The sequence below is a fragment of the Lonchura striata genome, chromosome 32 (assembly GCF_050655825.1).
Source record: "Lonchura striata isolate lonStrDom1 chromosome 32, ASM5065582v1, whole genome shotgun sequence".
NCBI classification, from domain to species: Eukaryota; Metazoa; Chordata; class Aves; order Passeriformes; family Estrildidae; genus Lonchura; species Lonchura striata.
Genome location: NC_140734.1, coordinates 5,636,037 through 5,661,568, shown reverse-complemented (window position 1 = coordinate 5,661,568; position 25,532 = coordinate 5,636,037). Strand labels below are relative to the sequence as shown.

The window sequence follows — 25,532 nt, the reverse complement described above, 5'->3', positions numbered from 1 at the left end:
GTTCTTGGAATATGTAAACTGGATTTGGAAAAGTTTACATATAAGTTTAATAAAGTTTACTTTTAATAGTTATTCTGATAATTTCTAGAATTTTATAAACTTTACTTACAATTATTATATAATTCTACTTATATTATGGCATAATTATTTATGAATATGGAACAGGCTGATACATTGAAAATGGTATCTCAAGGATGTATCCCAAATAACAGGAATGCTCTTGGCTATGAATGAAGACACAGCATGGATGTAACATCTTCGCTTGATGGTTCTTGTCTCCTATTGTCCTTTATTAAACTTTTAAATTTTCACAGGAGACTAGACTTGTGTTTCACAGGAAATTGATCAGTGCGTCCTGTGGCAGGAACTGGAAAAGGCGCTGCGCTCTGCGAGTCTCCCCGGCAGCTGCCGAGTCCGAGCCAGAGATCTTTCCTAACTCTTTATGTCCCTGAGACCTCTCCTATTTCTCTACCTCACATTTCTTGGTCAATACTATCTTAATTAAAATATATGTTCAGTAAAATCCGTGGGTTGCAGTGCTGTGGTCTCATTTGCACCTTCCCTGGGGTAGAGGTGTCTCTCCCTCCTGGGACTGCAGCCCATGGCCAGGGTCCCTACGTATTCATACTTAGGGTACACGGAATATTACTTTGCATCTTTTGAGAAGTTTTGATGCTTAGGACACTGCTTTTAATCTTCAATTATGTGGAAACATTCTAATATTTTGGGATTAATTGGAATCTAGGAGATTTAGGGGTCTCCCCATCAGGGGAACCACAGGAGGGGCTTCCACACCTTTTCCCCGCAGTCGTTCTGGGATTCTCTCAGGGATTCTCACTTTCCTTTTCTTCTTCCCACAGCTTTGAGCGGGGAATGGACTGGAAATGTCCAGCAAAGCCACCTCTGATGTCTGCTCTGGTAGCCTACCACACAGCTTCTGCACCTTGCCACCTGCCCCACCAGAGCTCCCTTGGGAAGCAGGGCAGAAGCAGCCCCTGGGAGCCTTGGGAATTCCCCTCTTGGATCCATGCCATGCTCCCAAAGGATCTGGAATTTCACTTTCCATGGCACGGCACTCCACGTCCCTCCCAAGAAACCTCAACTGCATCAAACCCACCATCCTCCACATTCCCTGGGAGTTCATCCCATGTCCCACCCATGTCCATGTCCCCTGACGTCCCCATCCACGCCCGGATCGCCACCATATCCCCATTCATGGCTCTCCCCATCCCCAGCTGCTGCGGTGCCGGATTCCTTCAGCCCGGTTCACTCCCGACGCCGTCGGCGAGAGCGGCCGCCCCCAGAAAGCTGCTGAACCTGGGCTGCGGCTGTGGGGCACAGATGCTCTACAGCACGGGGGGACTGCGACGAGGGGGGCACAAGGAACAGGGAGAGGTCTCTGTGTGTTTTCCAAAGGGGCTTATTCCCAGGGGGTCAGGGACAGAAAGACCCTGAACAAAGGCACACAACCACTGACATCCAGGGCAGGCCTTAGGGGCGACAGAGACTTTAACCAGCTGCGAGAAACCTGGGCAGGAACACAAGGCGGGGATCCAATGTTTAACCCAAGAGGGGATTGCAGGGGAGGAGAACAACTGAAACCAATCCTTGGGGCCTCCTCCAAGGATACAAAATGGAAAGGGAAGTTTCTAGAGAAAGGGGCAGGCACGGGAAGGGGGTGACACTCAATGGGAGCAGGGACAGGGAACAAAAGGGCAGGTCTTTGGGGAGAGGGACACCTAGGGGAAAACCTCCAACACAGGAGAGATAGGAACAACACATAGGCAAAAAATTTGCTATAAAAATAGAAAAGAGGGAGGGGGTTATGGAACTGACTACTAGGACCGAATGACAATCGAAAATACACACCACGACACCCACTCATGCCCGTGTCACCCATGTCTCCTTCCATGTCCATGACTCCCCATATCACTGTCCAAGGCCATGTCCCCTTCATCTCCTCTTGCATCCATGTGCCCAAACAGAGCCAGGAAGACGTGGAGACCACCAGCCAGTGGATCAGCAGCACCATGGATCACCAAGTCTCTGCCCAACGAGGGCCACTGTGCATCATCCCATGGGGATCCTCCAGTGGGGGATGGAGTTGGAGCAGCGCACACAGTTTCTCCCGCACACAGAGCACTTGTAGAGCTGCACTTACTGCTGCCTCTGTTGCTGTTTGGGCACTTCGTATGTCTGGGAGACACTCTTCCCACTCTTGGGACACTGTTAGGGACTCTCCCCAGCGTGGATCCACTGAGGGGTGATGCAAGTGGAAATCTTCCTAAAGCCCTTCCTACACTCAGTGCTGCCGAAGGGCCTCTATTCTGTGTGAATCTGCTGATGCTTGAGGAGACGATATCTTCTCTGAAACCTCTCCCCACACTCAGAACACTCATAAGCCTCTCCCCAGTGTGGATCCTCTGGTGGACTCTCAGGTTACATCTCTGGCTAAAGCTTTTCCCACATTCCCCGCACTTGTAGGGCTTCTCTCCAGTGTGGATCCTCTGGTGGACCATCAGCTTGAAGTTCTGCATGAAGCTCTTCCCACATTCTGAGCACATGTAGGGGCTTTTCCCAGTGTGCATTGCCTGGTGTATGATCGGGAGAGTGCTGTCATGGAAGCCCTTCCCACATTCCCCACACACATAGGGTCGTATCCCTGTGTGGATCATCTGGTGATGATTCAGGTAAGAGATGTTTGTGAAGCCTTTCCCACATTCTCCACATTTATAGGGCCGTTCCCCAGTGTGGATCCTCTGGTAGCAGACCAGGACGGAGCGCTTGGGGAAACTCTTCCCACATTCCAAGCACTGGTGGGGCTTTTTGCCATCACGACGCTCCTTATGGACCACCACCTCAGAGCCCTGGCCAGGTCTCTGGCTGCCTTCTGTTGCAGAAGCTAGATAAATATGATTATCCATAAATAACACAGCCAGGATGAGAACAGTTTTCCCAGCTAGCCGGAAAACAACCCTGCCTACATATGGGTCCTGGGGTCAAGTGGACTGTTCCATCTCACACCCCAAATGATGTGTGGTTCACCCCGCACATCTGTCCCGCCCCTAAAACGTCAAGTGCCTGTAACCCCATTGGCCCGAGCCTTGTTCCAGCCCACCTTGAAGCTCCTTGAAAAGGGGGTTTTGAGGGGCCACACGCTCTCTTGGAACTCCCTTCCCTCTGTGGAGTTGCGTTTTTATATGTTTTATTACATTTGTATTCTGTCATGGTTTGTTTCAGTGTACCCCCATACTGTATTGGTGTCGTGGTTTTACACGGAATGAGAATTTTTTCCGGAAGGAAGAGGTCAATTTGGATATTGACCAATTGAAGGTAGACACGCCTCTGAGAACACAGAGGGGTTAAAAGCAGAATTCCCAGGAGAACTCGTTCTCTTTGGTTCCAGTCAGCGCGCAGTGCAGCCTCTCCCCTGCCCAGCGACGAGCTGGGAGGGGGAGGGGAAGGCCGATGGCCTGACTGAGGTAGGCCCAAAGGTAGTGGAAGGACTGGAACTGGGCTGGCCCCTGCAGATAAAAGGGTGGAAGAAATCTGGGATGTCTCCGTTCCCCCCCCCCAGAGTTTCTCTCCCAAGAGAGAGAGAAAGAGACATCGGCAGTTCTGTCAGCAATTCCACCGCGAGGAAGGAGGAGCGGGGGGAGCTGCAAGGTGCCCAGTGCGTGGGAGTTGCTGGATGTCTGGGCATCGAGCCATCCCTGGGAGTTTGGAGTTTTAACCCTTCCATGAGAAATAAAAGCTTTGTGAATCTTCCTTTCCCCTCCTTAGTTTGAAAGAGAGGAAGAGGGACACCTTGGACCCTGGGATGTTAGAAGGAGGAATTCTAAATGGGAGTGGGACAAGGAGTGGCTTTTGGCTAGACTTTTCCATGTTAGCCACAACCTGAACCAATCTTCTCCTCCAAGAAAGACTGTGTTTAAAGAGGATGCCAGTGAGTCAAGAGACCTGCTTCAGCTGGGAAAAGACAAAAGTGGAGTGAATGGAGAAAAGGTTAGGGGGTTTGTGGTGGCGCCCCCTTATCCTCAAAGAAAAGAGAAAAGAAGAAGATCTCTATTCTTGAACCCTCGGCCCCAGGGGAAATGGAAAAATGGGGGGGACTGTGGTCCCAAACAATGAAAAACTGAACTGTTGTTTTCTCCCCTCTTGGCAGGGCATCCTTGAAAGAAAAATCCTAAAAGCAGTCTGTCCATCCATGTATTGGTAGTGAGAGCACTGTGCATGAAAAAGAGAAAGGTCACCATAGCAAACTTTTTCTCCGGGCCGTGCCATGAGTAACATGGAAACACAGGATGTAGAGTTGTGTTTTCTTAGAGAGTCTGTGGCACAGGACAGACTCTGTTCCCTCAATAGACTAAGTATTGATTATCTAGATGATAGAAACCTAATTAGAGTCCAGATTGTGTCTCACTGTGGATTGTTGGAGTTGGGTAGTAGGGGGAGGAAGGCTTTGCAAGGTTTTCGTTTGATCTTTGTGTAGTTTTTTTCCTTTTTTCCTTTCTTTTTCCTTTTTGTAGTAGTAGCTTGTCTTGGTTTGACAAGACAGGAGTCTGTGAAGGAGGGCAAAAGCCTCCTGTGCAAAAGCCTCCTTCTGAATTACCAGGATTTTTAAAGTAAAAGGCTCTCAGGCAAAGATATGGGAATGGGAGTAACAATTCTTTATTACGAGAAAACTAGATAAAAATTTAAAAAGGCAAATGTAATTGGTACAAACAAAACTAATGAAAAAGTCCACAACCTGAGGATTCGGGGTGTTGGCAGCAGTCCGGTTGAGATGATAGCTGCTCCTCTTGCAGTGGCTGATGAATTGCAGTGAAGTGGTGATCTTTAGAAGGGTATAGTTTTCTCTGAAGATCTGGTGGCAGTTGGGTCAGTCTTCCTCTGCGCCGGGGCTGCCTCTGAGCTCTGCCGCTGCCGCCTCACCGCGCTCTGGCCGCTACTCTGGGAATTCTGCCAAAGGAGCTGCTTCTCTGGCAATCCCGTAAAGAGAGAGAGAGCTGCTTCTCTGGGAGTCCCGTAAAGAGAGAGCGAGCTCTGTCCCCCAAAAGGTACCCCTTTTATCTAATAAAAGAGTGCTTGGCTTCTCCTTCTGGGCGGCATATCTCACAATGGGATGGTGTTACGTTATCAGCCCTGCACTGAATCAGTCAATGGCCCATTAACAAACCATTACTTCTTTGGAGCAAACCATTGTTCTTGGAAAAGATAACAAACCTGCCCAACCTCCAAAAGATGGCAAATAGCATACAAGCTTATCTTACAACCCAGGACATAGCTTAATAAAGTTTTTTTTCCTGATATTAAGCATAGGCCTGCTTTACTCTGTTCTAGATTCCACTTCACAGCATTCAAAAAAGAAATCACATTTTCATGGGGGCACTGGCATTGTGCCTGTGTCAAACCATAACAATTGGTTTCTCCCTGGGTTTTCCCGCCTTCCCTCATGTGTCAGTCTCCCTAGAAAATGCCAAGTCAGTCCCCTGTCCCCTCCCAGGTGCCTTGCCTGTCACTTGGTGCCCCTTCCCCTAACTCTAGAAACTTCCATCCGGGGCACCGAGTGATTGGATGAGGTCCTGGGACCCCTACCCTGTCTCTCCCTCACTGGATCCCCCAGATGTCAATCCCCACAAGAGTCACTCCTGTCTGTTCCCCCACTGGCTGATCGGCCCCCCTCCCTCTCCCTATGGAACATGTTGCCAGCACCACTCAGTTGCTCTGGCTGGCTGGCCCCCTCCGATGCTGTTGGATCCCCAGGACCTCAATAAACATGGGATTTTTGCCCCCAACAAGTGCCTCTCCTCATTTCCTCGCCGTTGGAATCAGCAGCGACCTCAGGACCCACAAAGCACTCTCCAAAGCCCAGCTGGGTACAGTGGAGGGTGCTTCCACTCGCCCTACTCGCCCCGCAGGAGAGCTAGCCAGGGCTGAGGACAGTGCTCTGGGGCGGGGCCATGGTAGTTTGGCGCCTGCCGGGGGGCCAGAAGAGAGCCTGACCCCACGGCAGAGGACCCTCGGGGTCCAGAAGACCCGTGGATATATCCTTTTAGCCGTCAAATTACCCCGGTGGGAGCAGACCCACGTTTTAGTGAGTGGCACTCCCGGGGACGGGGCCGGCAGCTCCGGCCAGCACCACCGGATTCGGCTCCCCCTACGACGTGTCTGCAGCCTGGATTTTTTTCTTTCTGCCTGGACGTGACCGGACCCTCTTTGCTGGTGAGTGAGGGGGTCCTTGGGGCTTAGACTCCTGCTCTTTTTGAGGGTTTTCCTTTTTTCCCCATTGTTGGGGGGAGGGATTCCCTCTTTGGGTGGGTTTTTCTTGCTCCCTGGGTGTAGGGGAAAGACCCCACATTCTTTTGTTATAGTTCCCTTTCACGGGGTGCAGGGAGCTTGAAGGGCAGGTTAGTCTAAGTTGTTCAGGGTGGTCTTTTCCTTTTCGTTGTAATTCTCCCGGCTGTAGACTTTGTGGTACACCTTAAAATCTGTCAGCATGGATGCAAAGCTGACCATGCCACAGAGGAGAATCTATTCCCAGGTTGTGGGTATCCTAGTTGGAGGGGAGAAAAAGTTTAAAAAATCAGATGTTAAAAGGTTTGTCCGGTGGGTGTCACAGAGCTTCCCAGATATTTCTGCAACCACATTATACCAAGTCCCCTTTTGGCACCACGTTGCAAGGGAAATCCTCAAACAGGGGGATCCTTCCCTTTCCAAATTTACTTATTTGGCACTGCATATTAGGGATATTATATAAAAAAATTATGAAGCTCTGCCACAGCCATTGGCTGACAAACCAAATCCCAGTTCTAACAAATCCTACCCCTCTCTCCTCTCCCTCTTTCCAAAAACCGGGGATTCTTAGATAGGCATCCTGGCTATGTCCACAGGCAGATTCTGGCCCCTCTGAGAATCCTCGGGACCCTTACCAGGACAGTGCTGGCACTACTCTGGACTCTCCCTGTTTCCCTGTTTCCCCGCAATGTACAGCCCTGTCCCGTAGACATTCTGTAAGCTTTAGTCTCCCCGATCCTGTTCCTAACCCCTTATCCCACAGTCCACAAAATGGCTTCCCCTCTTCTCAAAGGACACAGGATGGCAGGGACCGCATGGCTTTTCCCTCCACATGTGCTCCTTCTTCCCACAATCCCTTTCCAGCCTCTTCCCGAAACTCCTTCCGATCAACAGCCAACCCCTTCCACTCCCCAGATTTTCCCGCCCACTTCTCTCCTCCACCCACCTCAGTCACCTCCCCTTTTGAATTATTTAACACCTCATCCCCCAGCTCCGCCTCTGGGGAGAGCTTTCCATCAGCCACTCCCCCTGGCCCTGACTCTGCCTCCTCCTCCTCCCTCGGTTCCCACGACCCAACTTCCGGTTCCCTCGCTTTGGGGTCGGGGGGGAGCGGGGGGGAGTGTGGGAACTTTGGCCTGCCCCATTCCCTGCCTGCCTTCTCTGCTGCCCCTGTCACCTTCACCCCACGGCAGGGGGGCAGCCCCCTCGCACAGTGGTCCCCCATTCCTCAACAAGTCATCAAGGACCTCTGCAAAGCCCAGAAGGAATTTGGCCACGAATGCGAGTTTTTTGGAGGGATGTTAAAGGCAACACTTGCCTCCGCAGAGTATGTTCCCACAGACATGTGGACTCTCTTTTCATGTTTAATAACTCGGGCTGAGTTGTTAGTTTGGGAGTCTGCATGGAGGCGGGAGGTGAGGGAGTTTTTCCCATTCCTCTGGGCTAATGCAGAAACCTCTGTGGATGCGAATGGGGGAATGTTATCAATTGACCATCTGTGCAAGGTTGGGGATTGGGAATTTGGGCCAAAGCAGGCTGAAAAGATCCCCAGGGAGGCTTTAGTAGTCAGCGCAAAGGCAGTGGAGAAGACCTTTTTTAAACTAAGGCCTACCGGCCCAATTATTAACTATTTATCTATGAAGCAGGAGCCATTAGAGTAATTTGTGAGTTTTGTGGATCATCTATGCCGAGCCATTGAGGCACAGGTTCCAGATGAGGGCCTCAGGAGAGGCATCATCACCGAGGTTGCCAGGCAAAATGCCAACGAGGCATGCAGGCAAGCCATCCTGACTCTCCCCCTCGACCCAGAGCCTACACTACAAAGCATGCTGGACGTCTGCTCCCGCAAGGTGACCATCCCACCTAGAGACTTGCAGGAGACTCCGCGAGCACCATCCAGGAGAGTCTCCTTTGCTGAAACCGTCACCCCATCAACTACTCCTGCTCCCAAACGCTGCTTTTCAAGGCCACCTCCAAGAGGATTTAATTCAGATAGACCCTGCAATCTTTGTAATAAAAGAGACCATTGGGCTCCACAATGCCCATTGAGGGACGACTTTTAAAATTCCTACAGCAGCAGCAAGGCTGGGGTGCCCCCAACCCAGGGGGCAACCAAAAAAACAAATGGACCAGCGCAGTCTCTCCCTGCATGTGGAAATAAATATGGTGGGACAATCAACATTCGAGGAGGGGAGGGACAAAGCCATCACCACCAGAAACTACACCCTATCAGATTTGACTACGGCTGACAAACCAGCCTATATGGGGGAGGATGTGAACTTCATTTCAAAAGCCTGGCTTGGCCGGGATCCCGACCACCCCAGGCCCATTCTTAATACTCAATCCAATTTCTCTCCCTATAGGTTGGCCCTGACTGAACCTTTACATCTGAAGGATACTGATGGGCACCTTATTACCATTGACAACAAAGACCCCGGAACCTGGAGGAACCTCCACAGTAAGTGTATCATTCTTGAGGACACAAAATTCACTCCACTTGACATCACCATTGCACCAAGTCTGACATCTGCACATCCTAAACACTTGGTCTTGTGGCTGCACTGTTCTCACCCACCAGTCTTCCTCCCCAAGGGCCAAATCATCGCCCAAGCCATTCCTGTATCTGGGCCTCCAGTTTTCCGCAAAGACATATGGAAGCAGTCACCTGACAAAATCTACCAGGCGTGTCAGGCCCAGATACTGGGGAAGGAAAGACCTAAAATTTCATGCTACATGTGGAAAGGCGGGGAGCACAAATATCTCAATGGACTTCTCGACACAGGGGCAGACGTGACGGTCATCCCCTTGCGGGACTGGCCGTCACGATGGGAATTGCAGGATGTGGCAGGACAGATTCAGGGTGTAGGTAGTTCACAATTGGCCAAACAACCAAAGAACATCGTAAAATTTGAGGGGCCAAATGGATAATCGGCTTATTTACATCCATTTGTATTAGACTGTATGGAACCCGTGTGGGGGAGGGACCTAATGGCCCAATGGGGGTCACAGTTGACATACCAATCCCCCAGGTTTTTTGGGTAGTGGCCACTGAGGAGTGTCCTACTCAGAAGTTGAATTGGCTTACGGATACACCAATCTGGGTAAAGCAGTGGCCGCTCAACAAACAAAAATTCAAAGCGTTCCGGGAGCTCGTGGATGAGCAGCTCCCTCAGGGGAACAGCCAGGAAACAACATCTCCCTGGAATTCCCCTATCTTTGTTCTCAAAAAACGTGGCAAAGACGAGTGGTGCCTCCTCGACGACCTTCGTGCAATAAATAAAGTCATTAAAGACATGGGCCCTCTCCAACCAGGGATGCCGTCCCCCACGATGTTACCTGAAAATTGGGAATTGGCAGTCATTGATATAAAAAATTGTTTTTTCCAAATTCCTCTACGTCCTGAGGACGCGCCACGTTTTGCCTTCTCAGTTCCTTCCACTAACTAAGAAGCCCCAATGGACAGGTATCACTGGAGAGTTCTACCCCAAGGCCTGAAAAATAGCCCTTTCATCTACCAGTGGTACATTTCTTCATTGCTGTCCCCTGTGCGTGCAGCCACCGAGGGCGTGATAATACAACATTACATGGATGACATACTCATTTGTGCCCCCAACAGCGATTTACTTACATACGCGCTTAACCTAACAACCGATGTGTTGGTTGCTGTGGGGTTCGAGCTGTGATCAGATAAAATTCAATCGATGGCACCCTGGAGGTACCTTGGTTTGGAAACAAACAAGCGGACCATTGTTCCGCAAAAATTGGCAATCAAAAATAACATTCGGACCCTAGCTGACGTTCAGCAGCTGTGTGGATCCTTAAACCGGGTGAGACCCTGGTTAGGTATCACTAACGAAGACCTAGCCCCCCCTTTTTGATTTATTGAAAGGGGGGAAAGAGCCTAGTTCTCCCAGGGAACTCACCAGAGGCCAAGGCTGCATTAGACAGGGTTCAGGAGACAATATCTGCCAGGCAGGCCCACCGGTACAATCTGGGTCTGCCCTTCAAATTCATCATATTGGGCAGAATGCCACACCTCCGTGGTGTTATCTTTCAGTGGACAGACACCCTAGGGAAGGGTAACCAGGACTGAAGGGACCCACTCTCCATCATCGAGTGGGTTTTCCTAAGTCGCCACCGGTCCAAGAGAATGACACGACCACAAGAGCTGGTGGCAGATCTAATCCGCAATGCTAGAGCGCGGATTCATGAGTTGGCAGGATGTGACTTTGAATGCATTCACATTCCCATTAAATTGGAATCGGGTCAATTCACAAAGGCTATGTTGGAACACCTGTTACAGGAAAATGAATCATTACAATTTGCTCTAGATAGCAACACGGACAAAATTTCAGTTTTGAGACCAGTCCACAAAATTTTTAATTCAGAGATTCAATTCACACTATCAACAAAGCGAATTCAGAGCAAGAAACCCTTGAAAGCCCTAACAGTTTTTACTGACTTGTCTGCAGGGTCCCACAAATCTGTTGTGACTTGGAAAGATCCTCAAACTCAGTGGTGGGAGGCAGATGTTGAGGTGGAAGGATCCCCTCAGGTAGCTGAGTTGGTCACAGTCATTAGAGCTTTCGAGCGGTTCTCTGAACCCTTTAATTTGGTCACCGATTCGGCTTATGTAGCAGCTGTAGTGTCTGGAGTGCAGGATGCAATCCTGCGAGGTGTTTCCAACGATGCCTTGAATAGGTTGCTCTCAAAATTAATTAAGTTAGCATCCCACTAAAAGCAGCCGTTCTATGTGATGCACATCAGGTCACATACCGACCTGCCGGGGTTCTTGGCCGAGGGCAATAGGCGTGCCGATTCCCTTGCTGCCGCCCCCATGCAAATGGCGTCACTCCTTGATAAATTCCAACAGGCTAAAATAAGCCACCAGCTCTACCATCAAAATTCACCAGGTCTGGTAAGACAGTTCCACCTTACCCGAGACCAGACTCGGGCCATTGTGGCCACATGCCCGTCCTGTAAGTCGCTCCCCCTACCATCGGTGAGCGCAGGGGCCAACCCTAGGGGTCTGAAGTCCTGTGAGGTGTGGTAGATGGACGTTACTCACATCCATTCCTTTGGGAGGATGAAGTACGTCCATGTCTCCGTTGACACCTTCTCTGGGGCAGTTTTTGCCTCAGCCCACACAGGGGAGAAAGCCTCAGATATCGAGAAAAGTCTGAAACAGGCTTTCTCTATGCTGGGTGTCCCCAAATAATCAAAACAGATAATGCCCCAGGTTACACCTCCAAGGAGTTCACCAGCTTCCTACAGCAATGGGGAATAGAACACAAGACTGGCATCGCCTGTTCTCCATCAGGCCAGGCCGTGGTGGAGAGGACTCACCAGAGTCTTAAACGGATGTTAAAACAGCAACAGCCGGTAATGAAGGTAGAGTCCCCCCAGGTACAATTAGCGCGGGCCCTCTTTACCATTAACTTTCTTAACTGCTCCTTTGAATGTTTAAATCTGCCAATGACTCGGCACTTTAACAACTACGAGCAGGGGAAGGTCAGGGAAAAGCCGCCGGTCCTCATTAAAGATTCCGAGACCTGGCGGCAGGAGGGGCCCTATGACTTAGTCACCTGGGGACCAGGATACGCTTGTGTCTCCACGCCCTCAGGCCTGAGATGGGTCCCCTCCAAATTTGTCAGGCCGTCAGCCCAAGCCAAACTGGAGAGTCCTCAGGTAGGACATGCTGCCTTCAGAAGGCAGAGAAAATCTTCCCTTTTTGGGTCTACCTCTTCCCTTTCCAGCTCCCTTGGCTCTTTGTTCCCTTTTGAGCTAGACCTCCCCTACCCTGATTATTAATGTATCTTTAAGTTATTTTTCAGAATTTCTCCCAGTTTGGATCTAACCCAGGATGTCACCCACACTAAGCCTCATCCTTCTCACCATCACAATCAACATGAGACCCCAGCAGGCATGGGTTATTCCTCAGCCTCAGGCTAACATGTGGACTACGTTGGCCAAATGCTGTATGAATCTAAGTTCTAAGGCTGAGGACATCTGTGCCACCATAGACAAAATGCAAAATATGATAACACATCTCAAGAAAGAATCATCACACTGGCTGGGGTCTCTTTTCGAAGGATGGGGACTCTGGTTAGATCCAATCCATGGTTCGAACTGGACTTTTACTTTTGTTGGCCCCTGTTGTATTTGTCATTGGCTTTAGTATTAAAAAAGTTATTTTTACTTCTCTCTTCCCTTTCCTTTTAAACAAAAAAAAGGGAAGATGTGGAGTTGCGCTTTTATATGTTTTATTACATTTTTATTCTGTCATGGTTTGTTCCAGTGTATCCCCATACTGTATTGGTTTCTCCCTGAGTTTTCCCGCCTTCCCTCATGTGTCAGTCTCCCTAGAAAATACCAAGTCAGTCCCCTGTCCCCTCCCAGGTGCCTTGTCTGTCACTTGGTGCCCCTTCCCCTACCTCTAGAAACAGGGCACCGAGTGATTGGATGAGGGCCTGGGACCCCTACCCTCTCTACCCCTCACTGGATCCCCCACATGTCAATCTCCAGAAGAGTATCTCCTGTCTGTTCCCCCACTGGCTGATCGGCCCCCTCCCTCTCCCTATGTAACATGTTGCCAGCACCCTCGAGTTGCACTTGTTGGCTGGCCCCCTCTGATGCTGTTGGATCCCCAGGACCTCAATAAACATCGGATTTTTGCCCCCAACAAGTGCCTCTCCTAATTTCCTTGCCGTTGGAATCAGCAGCGACCTCAGGACCCACAAAGCACTCTCCAAAGCCCCGCTGGTACAGTGAAGGGTGCTTCCACTAGCCCTACTCAACCCGCAGGAGAGCTAGCTGGGGCTGAGGACAGTGGTCTGGGGCAGGGCCGCAGCACCCCTCTTTTAGAATTTCCCTTCTCCTTGAACACCGTTTTTTCTCTCCCCTCCCCTACCCTCTCAAGCCTCGCCACATGCTGCATCCGGCAGCACGAGGCAGGACCTTTCTGCATCCCCAATAAACCTCATTATCTAAGAGCAGCCTTGAGAGATCGCTGTCTACATTCACCCAAACCGTCCTGGAGAGGCAGAAATATTCAACAGAGAGGCGCCCAACGAGGAAAAGGAATCCAGATGTCTGTGAAAATGTCTCCAGCCCTTCTACCCGCGGGGCACTTCTCCATGCACGGTAACTAAATTACCTGTGGTAGCCTCCTCATCGTTGTCGTGAGCATGGCATTTCATTGCAAGGCAAAGTTGACGCTGGAGCTCTTCAAAGAATTGCGGAGGCAATCATTCCTCGAGCACACCCAGCTCGTTTCTAAGTAGTGAGCTTTCAGAGCTCTTGGAAGATTCCTGCCTCGAGCACAGGAAACGCTGCGGAGTTGCAGCGACTCTGAGCTCTGTGAGGAGCCTTGTGGCACACCGCCACGTGCAGAGAGCACTGCCTGCACTGGAAGCCCTGAGGGGGAAATCTGGAGGTCCCAAGCACGGAAAACCCGTCCCGGAGAGACATCTGAATCCGGAGCTCTCAGGGGACCCCCGCAGTGTCCTGAGCTCTGACAGGAGGTACGTCGGAACTCGACAGAGGACCCTGCTTTCACGACATCGAGGTGAGCTACACAGGTCTAAAAAATGGGACAATCCCACTCTGCCCTTGATAGAGATCTCTATAAGCAACTTAACCATCTCTTACGTAGTCATAACAGTACTTTGTCTAAGAAAGAGTTAAAAAGCCTCTTGGAATGGGTCCTGCTTAACTTCCCTAACACTAAGAGGTCAGCTGCCTTTACCAGAGAATTTTGGGACTCAGCTGGAAATAGACTTTTTATTGATATTTCACGACAGTATCCTAACGCTTGTGATTTGCTCCCAGCTTTTAGAGCCGTGGCCGACTTGTTTGCCCCACAGAAACCGGACCCGGCCACGTTGCCTGTTGGCGCGGTTTCTGACGACCCCGCCATCACCGTGGTTCGCCCCCATGCAGCCCCCTCCGCCCCTGCGCCCCCTTCACCGCTTTCCCTGCCACGCCCTTATCCTCCAGCCCGCGCCACTCGGCGCCGACTCTCGCATTTTCGGCCAGCAAAGCCGCCCTGGCCCTCCCGCCTGCACCCTCAGCAGCGTCCCTGGCCACAGGGGTCGCTACTTTCGCTGGCCTATTACAAAACAACGTGGCCACGTTTTTACAAATAATTGAACCGGCGCTAGCCGCATCCGGCTTGCCGCAGCCTCCCGCGGGAATCCCCGAGGTCTGGGGCGAGATGCCACCCGCGCCGTGACAGCACGTGACCACAGCCCCAGTCCCAGCGCCACGGCAGCGATCAGCGGGAAGCCCCACGCCGCCGCTCCCCCAGCCAGAGCTCCCCCAACCACAGGGGGATGCCCCGGAGCCCCAGATCAAGAACCCGCCACCTCCCGCACTCGTGAACACGCGACAATTGGCCGGCGGCGCCGCCCCGAGCCCCCCGGACCCTCCAGTTGCGAGGAAGACACGGCCACCCTGATGCCTCGCTGTGCGGACTCAGTGACGCGCCCCGTGAATGCGCAGTTCGCGATGCCCCCAGTCCAGCCGCTCCCTGTCGCCCCTGCGGCGCCTGATGCAGCCCCCCGTTTTCCATGCACACCATGCTGCGGTCTGCACTCAGCCGGCGTCCCTGCACCCTCCGGCGGTGATGCCAAGGCCCCGAGAGCTGGAAGGGGGGGCCCTGCTGCTGCTGCCGCGGCTGGTACCACCACTTCCAGGCTCACCGCCACGTCCCTCCGCAGGGACACGCCCAATACTTCTTACAGCCGCATCACAAATAGTTCCTCCCACACCGCCGCCCTCGCAGCCTCTGGAAACCTCAGCTGTAGATCCACCAGCAGCTTCTCTGCTGCCAGTAGCTCCTGCATCCAGTTCACACAATAATCCACCACAGCTTGGCATGCAGCGAGAAAGAGAAGAATGGACCCTAGCAGCTGCTTTGACAAATACAGGACACACAGAACTCTGTGGTACCCCTGCCAATACTACCCCCACTGCCTCAGTTTCACAGGATTCCCAAAAAGGTGTTGATAACCTCCAACTGTTAGACTGGCATGCATTCAGACGTGATATTCACAAAGAAGACAGTCTGAATCCCCAGTCCATGCCTGTGGCATTCAGCCAGAAACCTGGTGGTCCCAGAGAATGGACAGTTGTCCCATCTCACGATGAGAGAAAATTACTAAAAGCAGCAAATAATGGTGGTATCCCCTTTTCTAATGGTAAACAACTCTTGAAAAGTACCATAGAAAAAACATGAAACCCTAAAGCGCAGCTTATTAAAACAGAAAAGGGGAATTTATCAGGCCACACCTCAAAAGAAGTTGAGCAATGCCCTGTATGCTCACAATTTTCTAAATAGCTCTGAAGGAGAGTCTCACCCCTTGATTTATAGACATTTTCTGAACAACAAAAGAGCAAAAATAAAAGGGCACCCCTCAGTCTTAATCAAAACCTTACACCCAGGACAAATAGAAGGTCCATGCAAATTTGTAACATGGGGGAGAGGGTTTGCTTGTGTTTTCACAGGTGAAGGATTCAAATGGGTCCCAGCGAAGTATGTGAAGCCCGCTGGCACCTCCATACCAGGCAGTGTTTCTGCAAGTCTAAGCCAAGAGGCAAAAGCTCAGACTTGAACTGTGCAGAGCCAAGAAGAAATGACCTGCCAAAAACAGCCCAAGAAAAGAATGGAGATTTTTTGTTTGCGCGCACATGTTGCTTTTGTTCCCTTGTTGTTGCTCTTGTTCTTTTGTTTTAGTTTTCATAATAGTTTCACCTGCAAGCCAACCCAAGACAAATGCCTGGGTTGCTTTAGCCAAGTCTGCAGGCCCAGGTACCATCTCTTTAGCTGACATATACCTTTTTCAATCTGTTCAAAGAACCTTCCCCAGAAGGTTTTGATAATGCTACTTCAGCTAAATTCTTCCATTATACTAAAACAGTAAAACAAGTTAAAATGTTGGCTCAGTAAAGAAATCAATGCCACCCCTACTATAATCTGTAATCTATCTGAACAGTTTATCTGATGGTTTGAGCTTTGCACCTTGGCTGAAGGAACTCTGTTAAGTAAGCTTGATTGTTTTAAAAGTAATAAGTGTAGTTTCAGTAGCAATATCCTATATAGCTCAGACTGTGCAACAAATAGTTATTAAGTCAGTGTTTAGCTTTCAAATGGTTTAACGAAACGGGGAAGATAGATAAATATTATTATCCATAAATAACACAGCCAGGATGAGAACAGTTTTCCCAGCTGGCCGGACAGCATCCTTGCCTACGTATGGGTCCAGGGGTCAAGTGGACTGTTCCATCTCACACCCCAAAAAATGTATGGTTCACCCGCACCTCTGTCCCTCCCCTAAAAAATCAAGTGCCTGTAACCCCATTGGCCCGAGCCTTGTTCCAGCCCACCCTGAACCTCCTTGAAAAGGGGACTTCGAGTGGCACATGCTCTCTTGGATCTTCTCCTCCCTTGGAACCTCCTCCCCCTCTAGGAGCTTCCCTTCTCCTAGAGCATCCTTTTGTCTCTCCCTTCCTCCACCTCTTTGAGCCTTGCCACATGCCGCATCTGGCAGCACGAGACAGGACTTTTCTGCACCCCCAATAAACCTCTTTCCCCAAGAGCAAACTTCAGAGATCTCTGCCCCCATTCATCTACACCATGCTGGAGCCTGATATTTTTTAAAGTTAAGCCAATGTCCCCCCCCATGTCCGTGTCCCCCACGTTTCCCCACCAATGTCCGTGTCCCCTGACGTCCCCATCCACGCCCGGATCACCACCATATCCCCATTCATGGCTCTCCCCCTCCCCAGCTGCTGCGGTGCCGGATTCCCTCAGCCCGGTTCACTCCCGACGCCGTCGGCGAGAGCGGCCGCCCCCAGAAAGCTGCTGAACCTGGGCTGCGGCTGTGGGGCACAGATGCTCTACGGCACGGGGGGACTGCGACGAGGGGGGCACAAGGAACAGGGAGAGGTCTCCTGTGTGTTTTCCAAAGGGGATTATTCCCAGGGGGTCAGGGACAGAAAGACCCTGAACAAAGGCACACAACCACTGATATCCAGGGGAGGCCTTAGGGGCGGCACAGTCTTTAACCAGCTGCGAGAAACCTGGGCAGGAACACAAGGCGGGGATCCAATGTTTAACCCAAGAGGGGATTGCAGGGGAGGAGAACAACTGAAACCAATCCTTGGGGCCTCCTCCAAGGATACAAAATGGAGAGGGAAGTTTCTAGAGAAAGGGGCAGGCACGGGAAGGGAGTGACACTCAATGGGAGCAGGGACAGGGAACAAAAGGGTAGGTCTTTCGGGAGAGGGACACCTTGGGCAAAAACACCAACATAGGAGAGATAGGAACAACACATCGGCAACAAATTTGCTATAAAAATATAAAAGAGGGAGGGGGTTATAGAACTGACTATGAGGACCGAATGACAATTGAAAATACACACCACGACACCCACCCATGAACGTGTCGCTCATGTCTCCTTCCCATGTCCATGACTCCCCATATCACTGTCCAAGGCCATGTCCCCTTCAGCTCCTCTTGCATCCAGTTGCCCAAACAGAGCCAGGAACATGTGGAGACCACCAGCCAGTGAATCACTCAGCACCAGCACTGAGTCTCTGCCCAACGAGGGCCACTGTGCATCACCCCATGGGGGTCTTCCAATGGGGGATGGAATTGGAGCAGCGCAAAAGGTCCTCCCGCACACAGAGCACTTGGTGCGCTTCTCTTACTCCAGCCTCTCTTCCTGCTGCTTTACTGTAAAGGTCTGGGATACGCTCTTCCCACTCTTGGGACACTATTAGGGGCTCTCCCCAGTGTGGATCGACTGATGGGTGACTGAGTGGAGTCTTTCTTAATGGCCTTCCTGCAATCGGGACAGTGGAAGGGCCTCTACTCTGTGTGAATCCTCTGATGCTTGAGGAGACGGTATCTGCTCTGAAACCTCTCCCCACACTCACAACACTCATAGGGCCTCTCCCGAGTGTGGGTCCTCTGGTGGACACTCAGGCTGGTTCTCTGGTGAAAGCTTTTCCCACATTTCCTGCACTTGTAGGGCCTCTCCCCAGTGTGGATCCTCTGGTGAACAATCACGCTGGAGTAGTGTCTGAAACTCTTCCCACAGTCCTCACAATCATAGGGCCTCTCCCCAGTGTGGATCCTCTGGTGTGTTATAAGGTTACCTTTCTGCCTAAAGCCCTTCCCACATTCCCCACATTTGTAGGGCTGCTCCCCGGTGTGGATCCTCTGGTGGACCTTCAGCATGGAGTTCACCATGAAGCTCTTCCCACATTCTGAGCACTTGTAGGGGCTTTCCCCAGTGTGCATTGCCTGGTGGATGATCAGGAGAGTGCTGTCACGGAAGCCCTTCCCACATTCCCCACACACATAGGGTCGTATCCCCGTGTGGATCATCTGGTGGCGGTGCAGGTGGGAGCTCCTCCTGAAGCCCTTCCCACACTCCCCACACCCATAGGGCCGTTCATCAGTGTGGGTCCTCTGGTGGACGATCAGCAGGGAGCTGACGCTGAACCTCATTCCACATTCCCCGCACTCGTAGGGCCTCTCCCCGGTGTGGGTCCTCTGGTGCTGGACCAGGTGGTGTCTCAGGCGGAACCTCCTCCCACATTCCCCGCACTCGTAGGGCTGCTCCCCGATGTGGATCCCTTGGTGGTCTGTCAGGTGGGAGCTGAACTTGAAGCTCTTCCCACATTCCCCACACTTGTAGGGCCGTTCCCCAGTGTGGATCCTCTGGTGGCAGACCAGGTGGGAGCGCTTTTGGAAACTCTTCCCACATTCCAAGCACTTGTGGGACTTCGTGCCATCATCAAGCTTCTCATGGACCACCACCTCAGAGCCCTGGCCAGATCTCTGGCTGCCTTCCTCACACGGGGTGGGTCTTTCCTCCTCAGAGCACCCTGGGATGGGTTTGCAGCCCCTCCTCCTGCAGGATCTCCGGGGCTTTTCCTCCCCGTTGGATTCCTGCACCAAGGAGCCACTCAAAAGGGCCTCAGCCACGAAGTTCTTCCGAAGGGATTTTTTCTTCCTGGTCTGCATCCTCAGCTCCTTGGCTAGGGGAGGAAGGACAAGGTGAGGATGGGATTTGCCTCCCTGCCAGAGGGAAGGGCAAGGAGATCCCCCCAGTGCCTCCCCAGCAGGAGAGCATCAGCAGCAGGGCTGTCCTGCAGCCGGGGGCCCTGCTGGGCTGGGAGATGGAGCAGGAGAGAGGGGGAAAGGGGCACTGCCTTCCTCCTCACCTGCCTGGGGGTCCCGGGGCAAATTCCGCTTCATCACAGCCTCCTCCTCTCTCCAGATAAGGCTTCGGAATCGGAAATTCTGCTTCGGGGTAAAAACAACAGCTGGGTGTGTAAAAAACTGCATTGACTTGTTTGTTCATCAAGAGTGGGAAATTAGGATAGAGATAAAATGTAGGGGTTGGGGCATGGAACTTGCAGGCTTGGGCAAGGCTGGTAACTGCAAGCAAATATAGTGAAACAAAGTAATGACTTTATATGTAAGAAAGATCTTGCAGGACTGGCTGAAACTGATAACCGGAGCAGAAGAGACCCATCACCCCGCTTGTGAAATCTGCTGTTGCCAGCCCAGTACAACACAGGGGAGGTATGTATGTGAAACTCTCAAGAAAAGTATAAAAAGTGACTGAAGAGAGGGAGGGGTGTCAGCCCTTGGCGGAGCACGGACACCCCAACTGCACCCAGCGCTGTTTGCTTGTTATCGCTTGCTGTAATTAATAAAATTAGTAATTGATCTTAAAAGCCTGAATCAAATTATTCACCTCAATTTATAACAAGTGCATTGCCTTTGAAGATCCCACTGGCCAAGTGCATACCTAGAAGCCACCGAGTGTCTGGTAGCCACAAAATCCTCCAAAAATCAAGGAGGAAACCCAAAAACCTCTCCCAGGAGTTCCCTGTTTCCAGTCTCCTTACTTTGGGTTTAAGAGGGTCCCTCTTCCCACGGCTGCTGGGGGGTTCTGTGGGTCCGGGGCATCTCCCGCCTGTCCCGGGTCCTGATCAGCCATGCCAAGGGGGTTTTGGGCTGAGGGGGTTTGGGAGTCCCAGGGCTCATCCTCCCCTGATTCCAACGTGGCTCCCAGCTGTCCCAGGGCCCCCTTCTCCAGCATCCCCCCACTCCGCGCACTCACGCCTTCCCCCGCTCCCCGACAAGACTTTCAGGCTCCGCCCGCCCGCGCCCACTCATCCCCCGCCTCCACCACCCCTCCAGCCTGCCGCAGCCCCCCCGGCTCTGCTATCGCCCCTCTCCCCACGCCGGGGCTCCCGCCTTTCGTCCCCCGCCCCTCCCGCCCATCCCCAAAACCCATGGCCCGCCCGCCGCTCCGGCCCGAGCGCCACGTGGGCCCCGACAAATCCCCCCGGGGCCATTTACGGCTCAGCTCTGCACTCCGGCAACAGACAAAAACATCCCCTCCTCAGAGAAATTAAAACATTCCCCTCCCTGCGACACCGAAATACATCTGGGACATGACTCCGCAATCGGCGGGGTCCAAACCTCACCAAACAAACCCCAACAAACCCCCCAAAAGAATCCCCTCCCGCAGCTGCCGCCACAGACTCGGGCCGAGCCTCCCCTCCCCGCTCACCTGCGGCACGCAGGGCAATGCGATGCTGCCGGGGCCAGCCGAGCTGCGGGCTCCGCGGGCTCGCCCTGCCACCCCGCAATGCTCCTTCCTTTCTCTGCTCCCCTCCTGCTGCTCCTCTTCCCGCTCCTCCTGCTCCTGCTCCTCCCCTTCCTCTCTGCCGCTGCCCTTCCTCCCGCTCCTCCTCCTCCGCTCCCGCCCCGGACCCCCCTTTCGCTCCCCCTCTGCCCCACGGCCGCAGCAGCAGCGGCTCTCGGGCAGGGCGAGAAACCCCCCGGAGCCCCCGGCGATGGGCAGGGGGCTCGGGGGCCCCCAGTGCAGACCCGTCCGTCCCGTGCCCCTCCCGCCCAGCCAAAATCCCGCTCCCGGGGCTCGCTGGATGCGAGCGGGCGGCGCAGGTGAGATGCAAGTGGGGAGCGCTGGGCGCTGCGGCTCTGCCCGGCAACTGCGGACTCACCGCTGAGCAGCCTTACAGATACATATTATAACATTGGCTTCTCGAAAATATTAAAAGGACGTCTATAAGGGTTGTGTTAAAGTAACTCAGTTGTAAAAATATAGTTTTTCTTTCTGTTGTTAATTAAGCTTAGTGAAATAGCTGATCTAGTGTGCTTGTGTTGCAATGCCTGCTTGGATGCGATCACATCCAAGGAACACAGGATGAGCACACCTGCTACAGATATTCCAACTATCAGCACTCACCTTCTGAAGACAGCATGAACTAAGGCCCAAATGTGAAGGTTATGATAAAAATGGACTAAAAGAATAACCAAGGAATCTGCATGCCCTAAAAAAGCAGACCTGAGGAGGAGATATGCTAAACAGTTCTTGGAATATATAAATTAGATTTAGGAAAAGTTTACTTCCAATGTAAGTTTAATAAAATTCACTTTTATTAGATATTATAATAATTATTAGAATCATTAGAATTTTATAAACTTTACTTACAATTATAATATACCCTTAATACGGCATAATTGTTTATGAATATAGAACAGGCTGATGAATTGGAAATGGTATCTCAAGAAGGTTTCCAAAGTAGCAGGGGAGTTCTTGGCCATGTGTGAAGAAACAGCACGGCTATAACATCTTTGCTTGATGGTTGTTGTCTCCTATTGCCCTTTATTAAACTTTTAAATTTTCACAGGAGACTGGACGAGTGTTTCACAGGAAATTGGTCAGTGCATCCTCTGGCAGGAATTGGGAAAGGCGCTGCGCTCTGCAAGTCTCCCCGGCAGCTGCCGAATACAAGCCAGAGATCTTTCCTAATTCTTTATGTCCCTGAGACCTCTTTCCTATTTCTCTACCTCACATTTCTTGGTCACTACTATCTTCATTAAAAAGATGTTCAATAAAATCCGTGGGTTGCAGTGCTGTGGTCTCATTTGCACCTTCCCTGGGGTAGAGGTGTCTCTCCCTCCTGGGACTGCAGCCCATGGCCAGGGTCCCTACATATTCAGACTTAGGGTACACGGAATATTACTTTTGAGAAGTTTTGATCCTTAGGTGGACACTGCTTTTAATCTTCAATTATGTGGAAACCTTCTAATATTTTGTGATGAATTGGAATCTAGGAGATTTAGGGGTCTTGCCATCAGGGGAACCACAGGAGGCGCTTCCACACCTTTTCCCCGCAGTCGTTCTGGGATTCTCTCAGGGATTCTCACTTTCCTTTTCTTCTTCCCACAGCTTTGAGCGGGGAATGGACTGGAAAATGTCCAGCAAAGCCACCTCTGCTGTCTGCTCTGGTAGCCTACCACACAGCTTCTGCACCTTGCCCCCTGCCCCTGCACAGCTCCCTGGGGAAGCAGGGCATAAGCAGCCCCTGGGAGCCTTGGGAATTCCCCTCTTGGATCCATGGCACGCTCCCGAATGATCTGGAATTTCACTTTACATGGCACGGCACTCCACGTTCCTCCCAAGAAACCTCAACTGGATCAAACCCACCATCCTCCACATTCCCTGGGAGTTCACCCCATGTCCCCCCCATGTCCCTGTCCCCCACGTGTCCCCACCCATGTCCGTGTCCCCTGACGTCCCCATCCACGCCCGGATCACCACCATATCCCCATTCATGGCTCTCCCCCTCCCCAGCTGCTGCGGTGCCGGATTCCCTCAGCCCGGTTCACTCCCGACGCCGTCGGCGAGAGCGGCCGCCCCCAGAAAGCTGCTGAACCTGGGCTGCGGCTGTGGGGCACAGATGCTCTACGGCACGGGGGGACTGCGACGAGGGGGGCACAAGGAACAGGGAGAGGTCTCCTGTGTGTTTTCCAAAGGGGATTATTCCCAGGGGGTCAGGGACAGAAAGACCCTGAACAAAGGCACACAACCACTGACATCCAGGGGAGGCCTTAGGGGCGGCACAGTCTTTAACCAGCTGCGAGAAACCTGGGCAGGAACACAAGGCGGGGATCCAATGTTTAACCCAAGAGGGGATCGCAGGGGAGGAGAACAATCGAAACCAATCCCTGGGGCCTCCTCCAAGGATACAAAATGGAGAGGGAAGTTTCTAGAGAAAGGGGCAGTCACTCTAGGGAAGGGAGTGACACTCAATGGGAGCAGGGACAGGGAACAAAAGGGCAGGTCTTTGGGGAGAGGGACACCTTGGGCAAAAACACCAACACAGGAGAGAAAGGAACAACCCATAGGCAATAAAATATGCTATAACCATACAAAATAGGAGGGGTTATAGAAATGACTACTGGGACAGAATGACAATTGAAAACACACACCGCAACACCCACCCATGCCCGTGTTACCCTTGTCTCCTTCCATGTCCGTGGGCCCCATGCCACTGTACACAGCCATGGCCCCTTCAACACCTCTTCCATTCAGGTGCCCAAACAGAGCCAGGAAGATGTGGAGACCCCCAGCCAGTGGATCAGCAGCACCATGGATCACCAAGTCTCTGCCCAACGAGGGCCACTGTGCATCATCCCATGGGGGTCCTCCAATGCGGGATGGAGTTGGAGCAGCGCACACAGTTTCTCCCGCACACAGAGCACTTGTAGAGCTGCACTTACTGCTGCCTCTGTTGCTGTTTGGGCACTTCATATGTCTGGGAGACACTCTTCCCACTCTTGGGACACTGTTAGGGGCTCTCCCCAGCGTGGATCCACTGAGGGGTGATGCAAGTGGAAATCTTCCTAAATCCCTTCCTACACTCAGCGCTGCCGAAGGGCCTCTATTCTGTGTGAATCTGCTGATGCTTGAGGAGACGATATCTTCTCTGAAACCTCTCCCCACACTCAGAACACTCATAAGCCTCTCCCCAGTGTGGATCCTCTGGTGGACTCTCAGGTTGCATCTCTGGCTAAAGCTTTTCCCACATTCCCCGCACTTGTAGGGCTTCTCTCCAGTGTGGATCCTCTGGTGGACCATCAGCTTGAAGTTCTGCATGAAGCTCTTCCCACATTCTGAGCACATGTAGGGGCTTTTCCCAGTGTGCATTGCCTGGTGGATGATCGGGAGAGTGCTGTCATGGAAGCCCTTCCCACATTCCCCACACACATAGGGTCGTATCACTGTGTGGATCATCTGGTGATGATTCAGGTAAGAGATGTTTGTGAAGCCTTTCTCACATTCTCCACATTTATAGGGCCATTCCCCAGTGTGGATCCTCTGGTGGCAGACCAGGACGGAGCGCTTGGGGAAACTCTTCCCACATTCCAAGCACTGGTGGGGCTTTTTGCCATCACCGTGCTCCTTATGGACCACCACCTCAGAGCCCTGGCCAGATCTCTGGCTGCCTTCTGTTGCAGAAGCTAGATAAATATGATTATCCATAAATAACACAGCCAGGATGAGAACACTTTTCCCATCTAGACGGAAAACAACCCCGCCTACATATGGGTCCTGCGGTCAAGTGGACTGTTCCATCTCACACCCCAAATGATGTATGGTTCACCCGCACATCTGTCCCGCCCCTAAAACATCAAGTGCCTGTAACCCCATTGGCCTGAGCCTTGTTCCAGCCCACCTTGAAGCTCCTTGAAAAGGGGGTTTTGAGGGGCCACACGCTCTCTTGGAACTCCCTCCCCTCTGTGGAGTTGCGTTTTTATATGTTTTATTACATTTGTATTCTGTCATGGTTTGTTTCAGTGTACCCCCATACTGTATTGGTGTCGTGGTTTTACACGGAATGAGAATTTTTTCCGGAAGGAAGAGGTCAATTTGGATATTGACCAATTGAAGGTAGACACGCCTCTGAGGCTCGAAGGGGTTAAAGGAGAATTCCCAGGAGAACTTGTTCTCTTTGGTTCCAGTCAGCGCGCAGTGCAGCCTCCCCTGCCCAGCGACGAGCTGGGTGGGGGAGGGGAAGGCCGATGGCCTGACTGAGGTAGGCCCAAAGGTAGTGGAAGGACTGCAATTGGGCTGGCCCCTGCAGATAAAAGGGTGGAAGAAATCTGGGATGTCTCCATTCCCCCCCCCAGAGTTTCTCTCCCGAGAGAGAGAGAAAGAGACATCGGCAGTTTTGTCAGCAATTCCACCGCGAAGAAGGAGGAGCAGGGGGAGCTGCAAGGTGCCCAGTGCGTGGGAGTTGCTGGATGTCTGGGCATTGAGCCATCCCTGGGAGTTTGGACTTTTAACCCTTCCATGAGAAATAAAAGCTTTGTGAATTTTCCTTTCCCCTCCTTA

The 25,532-nt window shown here is 52.0% G+C and overlaps 1 protein-coding gene and 2 pseudogenes across 3 annotated transcripts in view; all 3 read right to left on the bottom strand.

Moving 5' to 3' along the window:
* The window catches only part of LOC110473149 (uncharacterized), a 30,625-nt gene extending 9,591 nt beyond the window's left edge, over positions 1 to 21,034 (bottom strand). Inside the window, 6 exon segments of the mRNA XM_085564081.1 lie at positions 10,280 to 10,366; positions 11,074 to 11,152; positions 14,219 to 14,407; positions 15,040 to 15,137; positions 18,065 to 19,347; positions 19,534 to 21,034. Of these exon segments, the coding sequence (XP_085420207.1) occupies positions 10,280 to 10,366; positions 11,074 to 11,152; positions 14,219 to 14,407; positions 15,040 to 15,137; positions 18,065 to 19,347; positions 19,534 to 19,657 (1,860 nt within the window). The 5' untranslated portion in view covers positions 19,658 to 21,034.
* LOC146764648 (uncharacterized) lies at positions 2 to 17,115 on the bottom strand (annotated as a pseudogene). Its single transcript, XR_014950705.1, has one exon. The product of XR_014950705.1 is annotated as an uncharacterized LOC146764648 (transcript).
* A 731-nt stretch (positions 21,035 to 21,765) lies between the features above and the next one.
* LOC144247860 (uncharacterized) lies at positions 21,766 to 24,946 on the bottom strand (annotated as a pseudogene). The gene has a single exon (XR_014950704.1). The product of XR_014950704.1 is annotated as an uncharacterized LOC144247860 (transcript).
* Positions 24,947 to 25,532: the final 586 nt, after the last annotated feature.